The 9,798-nt window shown below is 33.9% G+C and overlaps 1 protein-coding gene across 1 annotated transcript in view; it reads left to right on the top strand.

The window, feature by feature from the left end:
• The first annotated feature begins 718 nt into the window (after window positions 1–718).
• Window positions 719–9,798, top strand: part of R3HDML (R3H domain containing like) — a 95,947-nt gene continuing 86,867 nt past the window's right edge. Inside the window, exons 1-2 of the mRNA XM_053689792.1 lie at window positions 719–817; window positions 1,492–1,781. Coding sequence (XP_053545767.1) covers window positions 1,527–1,781 — 255 coding nt within the window. The 5' untranslated portion in view covers window positions 719–817; window positions 1,492–1,526. The remainder of the gene's footprint in view (window positions 818–1,491; window positions 1,782–9,798) is intronic.

Here is a 9,798-nt window from a genome sequence, read left to right as displayed (position 1 = left end):
CAAGGATCTGAAAGACTACAAATGTGTTACAAAATACAAAACTTGCACAAAAAGCCGATGAGGTGGATATAGCATATTTGGCTTGTCTATAGGTTTATAGAAATCATATTTTCTGTTTTCCACTGGCTTTAAAGCCTAGACAACTGCTTTGCTACTGTAATTTCTTAGTATCTGCATATGATATTTGTAAGCTTGGACAAATTGCAAGAACATTTGTCATAAAACGTGGAAAATATTATTTTTTTAAAGGAAATGTCTGTCTTGTCTCAATAATACAAAAAAAATATGATTCTTATAATGTCCTTTCCATAAACTGATCTGTAACAATTCAAAACTTCAAGTCTGCCAATGTTTTCTTGACCAGATATTCACAATAGGTCTGTTTCCACTTAAACCACTTTTTTTGGATTTGCCGTATCAAATAGACTTAAATAAATGTTAAGGTCATTTAAGGGGAAATATGATCGTCATATCAGGAGAAGTTGAAATCCATACAAGAAGGGATTTAACTTGATTCTGGTGGAAGATTACTGCATTTTAAATGAGTTTTTGTTTCCTCTCTACACAAGTTTTACAATTCCAGCAGAAACTTGCCGTTTGCATACAGTAAATCACCTATCAGAACAGTTTTCCAACTTCAAGACATTCCCTGAGGGAAGAGTTAAAATGCAGCACTTGCTTCAGATGCCGTCAAAGGCTCATAGGATTGGTTTAAGTTAAATTTCTCTGCCACATGTGTATGACCAGTTTATTTGCAAAGGTCAGTCCTTGAGTTTGCAGCTAACACATTTCAGCTGTTCCACACTCATTCATCAAGGTATGTATACTACTATAACCTCCATTCTTATACATAAAAAAATGTATGTGCTTAAAATAAAGTCAGATCTTACCACTGTAATTTATTACAATAGTATTTAACACTTGTATTGCATTAGCTGGTGTCTGTTTCCTTTTTTTTCTTTTTTTTTTTTTTTTGTATAATTCATACACATATGTTGTCTCTTTAATTGAATTAAATATATATTTTAATGTACTTATTTGTGAAATACTCATATGTCTGCTGCATTTGGATGTCATTTAAACAGTCTAATTCATGAGTTATTTCTATGTTATTGTTTTATAGTATCACACCCACGTCACTGAATATAGATCAAGTGCATATTATCTTCAGTATTATTTGATCACAATACACTATATTGATTCCATAAAATATAATGCACTTTAAGATTATATTTTGCATGGCAGAATTGACTTAGCTACTCTTGATTGTAATTTGTAATTTTGTAGTAGACTGTTTAAATAATATTTTTAAATGGAGTATTCTATTGATATTCAAATAAAGCTTCCATTTTCAATAGTAGAAGAATATTGCATGCTGATATGATTGATCTGATAATGCACATAAAATAATATGCAATGGTTTATTTTTAATTATTTAAACCTATTTGATAAAAAAAAATGCTGATTGTTTTTTTTTTTATTTATTTAAAGGTAGAAGTAAATAATATTAAGCACTTCAGATCAAGATGACTTTATTGCATATCCATCTTTACTTCACTGGCCTGCTCCTGTGGATTATACAACTATCTAATGTATTAGCCAAAGCTACTGAACTGCTACATCCATCCAATACCACAGAAGCTGATCTCGTTTTTGGCATTGGAATTCCAAGAAATAGACGAAAACGTTATATTTCTCCACGAGACATGAGTGCACTCCTGGATTATCATAACCAGGTGCGGTCAAAAGTATTTCCTCCAGCTGCTAACATGGAATACATGGTGAGTACAAGTTACCATTATGGTCATATTTATTGCAATGAACATTACTATCTGGCCTCTGGTCAATATGATGTCACACCTGCAATATCCTTTGTGGCTGTACCACAGTATATCTAAGCTGTTTCTTACTAGACTGAATAAAAATACTGAATTCTACACTCTCCAAATTAGTCCTTCATTGTTGAATGAATTTTAATATTAGAGTGGCATATTTTAACTGTAATGTGAAGGTAGTTTGATTTTTCAGACATATATTCATTAATGTTTCTTATTTATGTCTAGCAAGACACCTTAGACAACATATTTTGATATTCTATCGTGCCCAGTTGTTAAAAAAAAAGTTTGTGATACCTGTAAATGAATGAATGAATGAGTGAGTGAAAAAAGTTTTATAAAATAACACATATAGTTACCCTGTTTATTTTAATAAAAAAAATGAGTAGATATTTTATCATATCACTTCCAGTGAAATAGGATTTGTGATAAATAAATAAAAATTGTTAACGCTGGGCCATTATGGGTATATTTTTAAATTGAGTGGTATGACTTTATTTTAAATTAGATCATTTAGATTAAAGACCTTACTGAGACTATGCATTAAATTAATTAAAAGGGCAATAAACACAAAAACATGCTATTATTCATGTGGGATAGCATTATTTTTTAAACACGTTAAAAATATTTTTGTCCATAAATAAGTTAATTCATTTTAATATTGAAACTAACAGGAAATGCATATTTGTGCACAACTGGTCAGTAAGGCAGGAGCTCACTGACAAGAACTCACAACTTTTTTGGTGGACAGTATACGCCACAAGAAAACCAACTCTTTTTTTTTTTCAGCTCAGAATCACCTGTTTTGTTATTTGTTTGGTTTTTTTTAAAACAGAATCATGTTTACAAATACTTCTTGTATATGTAAAAAAAAAGTAAAACAAAAACCCACTTCATTTAAAGACAGCGCATGTATCCTGTCATACTTGGAATCTAACATACTTAGTTCTGTTTGCAACAAATATTCTTCTGGATGGAGCATAGTGAAAGTAAGGAATCGGGGCAGTTTACAATATGAATTCTTAAACTTGTTAGAGAGATGTTCCTGTGCACATGAATGCTTACTTAAAGGGGCAGTAAACACCTTAATATTGTGCTATAAAATGCTTAATCATGCATAGTAATACAAATTTCAATGTACTTTCCTTATTTATTTTGCCCCCTTTTCATGTAATTTAAATCTGAAAATTATGGGGGGTTTTCTAATTCCAAAAAATGCACACTGCAGGTGTCTCTAGGTTAACTGTGTCACATATTTGTCCTTAATTGGCTTCAGTAGAGGTTGTCAGGTAATGCAAAACAATGCAGAGTTTTCTATCAAAAAGGTTGTGGATTGCCTTGTTTACTTCAGTAACAAGTCCGGATTGCCTCCTACAATAAGGCATATGGTGGCTGGAGCTTAGCTATTAACCCTTTCATGTTAGGGCTAAAGTGCCTACATCGGAACAACTGTTCCGATGTAGACAAATTGAAACCATACGATCATGCACACAATCGCGAGATTTGAATTATTGGATCGCGTCTGGGGGGCGTCCCTACAACCCTAGGAATGCCCTCCAGACCGCAATCAAATCCTGACAGCACAAAAGGCTTCAGGACAGCCGTTAGCTATGACGTTCTATTCCGTCATAACGGCTTTAAAGCCCAGTTTAATTATGACGGAATAGAACGGCATAACGGCTTTAAAAGGTTAAAAACAATTGCGTCAATCAGGGTGTTGTTTTGTTTTTAAAGTGGCTAATAGGTTGTTCTATAACAAGAAAACACAAATTACCAGGTGTTTAGCACTGCTCAATCCCTATAGCTTTCACATCCTGCATGAAAGTGTGAAAATAAGCTGTATACCCTAAGTTCCTAACATCCGCTAACATTTATTTACTAAATTACAATTGTGTTACACGTTCCATTATGTTTTATTCTGGATATGGTAATAATAGGTCAAAGTTTATCTTTCAGCAGTTTCTATAACAATGTATGTAATGGATTTGTTCAAATCACAATCTTCACTTTTAGTCTTGTTCCAATGGTGATAGATTTTTGAATAATTTCTCAGCTCTTTATCCAATTATAATTTTTACACAGTAAAGACTTTGTTTTATTTTGTAAAATCCCCATCTATGTTTATTCTCTACCAATCAATTTGATGAGTTATCCCGAAACCATCTGGCTAAGCACAGACATTGCACACCACATAAAGTGAGATTACCATTATTATATTAGTAGGCTCTGCAGTAGATGTTCATCTTCATCCCACTGTAGCTTTAATAAATTTACTCCCAAAATGTCTTCGCATCTTACGCCTTAAATTTATTCAGCTCACTTTAAACTCTTTAAGATCCTTAAAGGGATATTCCAGCCAAAATTGGAAACCACATGAATGCATTTGGTATTCAATAGAAGCAATTTTGTAATATACATGCAATAGCAAAAATGCTTCGAATTAAAGCTATTGCTGTTTCAAAAGTGTATTTAAGTATGCACCGTGCACCAGCATTTTAAACACAGCACTTGTTCAGAGAGCCTAAGGTGCTTGTACCATCTGGTAATGACTCAATGAGGCCTATTTATCAAAGGTCTTGTGGACCTGATCCGACAGTGCGGATAAGATCCGCAAGATCTCACTGAATGCGGAGAGCAATACGCTCTCCGTATTCAGCATTGCACCAGCAGCTCACAAGAGCTGCTGGTGCAACGCTGCCCCCTGCAGACTCGCAGGGAGGTGTCAATCAACCCAATCGTACTCAATCGGGTTGATTTCCGGCGATTCCTGTCCGCCTGCTCAGAGCAGTCGGACAGGGTTATGAAGCAGTGGTCTTTAGACCGCTGCTTCATAACTGCTGTTTCTGGCGAGTCTGAAGACTCGCCAAAAACACGGGCCCACAAGCTCCATACGGAGCTTGATAAATGGGCCTCATTATGTTAATTGCTGACATGATTACAAAGCCCCACTGATGATCTGAGCAGCTGCATTATTTAAAATATGGGTGCAGTGACAATATTTAGCTATGCCTCACATGCACGTGCAGAGAAAAACAGTGATAACTTTTACTAGAATCATTTTTGCCAATACAAGTATATTGCAAATATGTTTCTATTCATAAATATAATACATCTATGTGCATTTAAATTTTGACTGGAATGTCCCTTTAATAATACGACTATGGAAGTCACAGACTGTCCCTACAATCCACACATGGATAACACACATGGCAGATACGTTAGCCTTAGCTATTTCAGAAGTAACAAACTAGAAATGTTTTATGCTATAAAGTCTTTTGGGATTCTAGCAAACAGATGATTGAGACTAGATGAAGTGGGCAGCAACGATTAGTGGAAACAAAGATAGTGCAAATGGGGAACATAGATGGGCTTTCTTCTTCCTACTTATATTTCCAACTCCTAACTGCAGTTTTAAGAGTTCAATTACACTAAGGGCAGGCTCAATAACTAATTAATGTGCAATGCAAAGGTTTTTCTTTTAATTATGCATTTAAACATTTTATTATTATTATTATTATTATTATTATCAGGTATTTGTAGAGCGCCAACAGATTCCGCAGCACTGTCTCTTTAAATTACCTCACCCAAGAAAATGTCAGCACCACATAAATTTCAAGTTCTTATCAGCTCTCTTAGGACCCAATGAACAAAAGTTCTCCAGCATGGAGTGAAATTATAGTGCAGACTTCACAGGGGCTAAACTCACTGAATTCTCTTTAAAAAAAAGGTTAAACCTGGAAGCACAAAGTGTGAATATGAAAGAACTCTTATGTCATGCAGGGCTATATTGCACTTGGCTAGTCTCTCACACACAGATGTATAGCAAAAGTTGCCTGTCTAAGATCTTGTGAAGGATTAGGCAGTGCTGGAAGATCATTATAGATCATCTCAGCTAAACGGAAAACTTTAGATCATCAGGCCTTGAATAATGTCAATGAGTGTCCGATACAATTATGTTTTTCTACAAAGTAGTGTCTGCAAAGCTTTAGTAACATGTTATGTTAGGAAATTATGTGGTTTTAAAAAGCTGAGCAACATGTGTGCACTATTTCTTCTAGTTTTACAATCTGCTTTAGCCCATCATAGACAAATTTAGTCAACGTTCTCTTTTTTAGCCTGTTGCATGTTGTTACTTTTTTTTAATACATTTTTATTTTTTTGTCATATAACAAAATTATTTACTAGCAGTATTTACTATAGTTACTTAATTGTGCTCCAAAAGCACTTTGTATGTTGCATGTTGGGATTATACTTGAAATTAATAAACACCAGTCTCCAGACTGACACTATTGTTTTTTCTAATGAGTTACTTACATATGAATTGCTCGGGTTCTTCATTTATTGTTTGCTAAAAGACAGGTTGATGGGTTCACTTCTTCAGAACAATTTGTGTATTTCATATAATTGTAACATACCATATAACTATCACTTATGAATTATGTTTCTATGTTTTTATGACTAAATGTCATTTGTACTTTGTGCATACACTATAAGATTGTTTGTACACTGTTCATTGGATACAAAAAGCAGTAGTTTGTTTACATACTGATTGCCATGACAACTTAGTACCCTTTTCTGATTGGATGTTGATGCTGCTTTTGGATCAAAATTAGTATGATTCTAGAGTATTTACACTGGGAATATACTGTTTTCTCTGTTATGCTTGTTTTCACCTTGCCAAAGGCACTAGATTGTACTGTAAATTTTCTGTATTAAAATGTATCGCTCCAAGTCCTGTGACTGCAAGATTCTTGTCTTCTTTATTATGGGAAACACTGACAGCCCTCCAATGACTTTTATCTTTCCTCACTTCTACAAATAAAGTTTTTTTTTTCCAAAGATACTTATGTGTACCACATGATTACACATCTGAGTACAGCATTTCTCACTTTTTAACCTTACTTTTCTATCTTTATATGCAACTATACAACAGAAAGTGTATGACAAAATAAATAAAGGAGGCACTTTGGATTTTGTTTACTATTTGTTAATCCAGTCAACAGGAGGCACTTTGGATTTTGTTTACCATTTGTTAATCCAGTCAACAATTCATGGAACAAAAATATATACTTCTATATAAAGAAATACAACTCTTATACTTCTATATTTAGAAATGAAACTCTGCCCCTCCCCCACCAAGATACTGAGGCCCTGATTATCAAAGCTTTGTCAGACCCACAAGAAATTGTCTCTTTGGCCACGCCAGTCTTGCAATCCATGGGTCCGTCAATATATTAAAAGAAAGTGAGCTGAACCTCTCTGTTCCGACGAGTGGTGATGTGCCTTCCATAGGAAATAATAAGGATCACAGTTTTAGTAAAAGTCTGCCAACATCACCAGTTATCTCAGATATCAGCGGGTGGGGGGGTCATGTATTCAAAGTATGTTTATACAGATAGACTGTGTGTTCACTAAAACAAAAAATTGTTCTGTGTAGTAAAAATTAAAATTATGCATTTAAAAATTAAAGGGACAGTCCACACCAGAATTTTTGTTGTTTAAAAAGATAGATAATCCCTTTATTATTTCATTCCCCAGTTTTGCATAACCAACACAGTTATAATAATACACATTTTACCTCTGTAATTACCTTGTTTCTAAGCCTCTGCAAACTGCCCCCTTATTTTAGTTCTTTTGAAAGACTTGAATTTTAGCCAATCAGTGCTGACTCCTAGGTAACTTCACGTGCGTGAGCTCAATGCTATCTATATGACACACATGAACTAGCCCTCTAGGGGTGAAAAATGGTAAAAATGCTTTCAGATAAGAGACGGCCTTAAAGGTCTAAGAAATTTGCATATGAGCCTACCTGGGTTTAGCTTTCAATTAAGAATACCAAGAGAACAAAGCAACATTGGTGATAAAAGTAAATTGGAAAGTTGTTTAAAATCACATGCCCTATCTGAATCATGAAAGTTTATTTTGGACTTGACTGTCCCTTTAAGTTTCACTGTACATTCAATAGATTTTTCACAATGGAAAATGTTGCCACCAAAAAGCTGGCGAGAATCATATGGCTGAAAAGGTGCATCTAAGGATGGAGGATAGTTCTTTTTAAACTAGAAATGCGCAGTGATGTTACCCCATTAAAATACAAATTACTCCAATGAAACACCTACAGAAAGCCCATATATTTGTTATCTCATAGAATACAGTAGCCGTGACCTTCTAGTTTTATTTATTTATTGCCAATATAGGGCTAGATTACAAGTGGTGTGCTCCCACTCGAGCGTAAACTTCGCTATAAGTATTCTTTTTGCATGTGAGTGAAACCTGATGCGTGCAAACTAAAGGACTTCAGATTTCATGACCCCTAGACTTCAATGGAGAGCGCAGAAAAAAAATATTTTTATTATTAAATATATATTTATACGTATATTATATTATATATATATATATATATATATATATATGATATGTTAATGTAAACTATATATCTATAGGAATAGATATACATGCATAGGTATATACATATATATATAGAAATATGTATTTAAAATCCAAATCCAAATCCTGAAGAACATTGGAATGTGAAATATTTACAGTAAATAGTAAATACACAGCAGAACACATTATTAAATATTATTTTAGAATGATTATTTAGACACATACGTATATATACTGTATATAGCCCTTTGTAGTCATTTCAATTGGCATATACCATATACCTTTGAAGCCTTATAAAATATGTTTATTAATATTTATGTGAATAGTTATTATCAGATAGTGTTTAAATGAGTGCAACCGTATATTTTAATGTATTTATGTTGTATTTGGTGCAATTTTTTTTTATCCCTAACCCTTCACATGAGGTCTTCAGTCACTCTAACTCAACACTCATTAAAGGGACAGTCTAGTTCAAAATAAACTTTCATGATTCAGATAGGGTATGTAATATTAAACAACTTTCCAATGTACTTTTATCACCAATTTGATTTGTTCTCTTGGTATTCTTAGTTGAAAGCTAAACCTAGGAGGCTCATATGCTAATTTCTTAGACCTTGAAGACCTTGAAGGCCACCTCTTATCTGAATGCATTTCACCACTAGAGGGCGCTAGTTCATGTAATGTTATTGATTGAGCTCATGCACATGGAGTTCCCTAGGAGTCAGCACTGATTGGCTAAAATGCAAGTCTGTCAAAAGAACTGAAATAAGGGGGCAGTTTGCAGAGGCTTACATACAAGGTAATCACAGAGGTAAAAATTATATTAATATATCTGTGCTGGTTATGAAAAAGTGGGGAATGGAAAGGGATTATCTATCTTTTTAAACAATAGAGATTCTGTTGCACTCAAGCAAACACATTTACTTTCAACTTGTAATACGCACACAAATTAGCAGGCCACTGAGATTATTATATCACCCACGGGCTAAAGTTAGGATGCCACTTGTAATCTAATCCATAATTTCTCACTGTTCTGAAAGTGTTATACTTATTGCAACAGCACTGTAACAAATGTGTTCAATATTAAAGGGACACTAAACCCAAAAACATTATTTCATGATTCAGGTAGAGAATACAATTTTAAGCAACATTCCTATTTACTTGTATTATTATCTAATTTGCTTAATTATTTAGATATCCTTTGTTGAATGAAATTCTATTAAGGGATAAATGCGATAGACCGCAATGTAAAAGCACTTTTCAGTGCCTTTGTTTTCTAACACGCCACTCTCACCAACTTTAAGGCCCAAAACTGCCTAGTGCAGTTAATTTTTATTAATGTATTATTGTATTACATTAATAATTAATGTATTATTTTAATGACTGGTTAATTATCGCTCACCCGCAAAAGGGCAAATTTGCCCGTTTGCAGGCGTGCAATAATTTAGCACTCCACTTGTAATCTAGCCCAGAGTGTGTCCTAAATGAGAATTAGAGTAGTAGAGTGATATATAGCATTATTTTTTTTTTTTGGGGGGGGGGGAGAGTAATATAGAGGGCTTTACTATGGATAATC

This window comes from Bombina bombina, chromosome 1 (genome assembly GCF_027579735.1).
Source record: "Bombina bombina isolate aBomBom1 chromosome 1, aBomBom1.pri, whole genome shotgun sequence".
NCBI lineage: Eukaryota > Metazoa > Chordata > Amphibia > Anura > Bombinatoridae > Bombina > Bombina bombina.
This window is presented reverse-complemented; position numbering and strand designations above follow the sequence as displayed.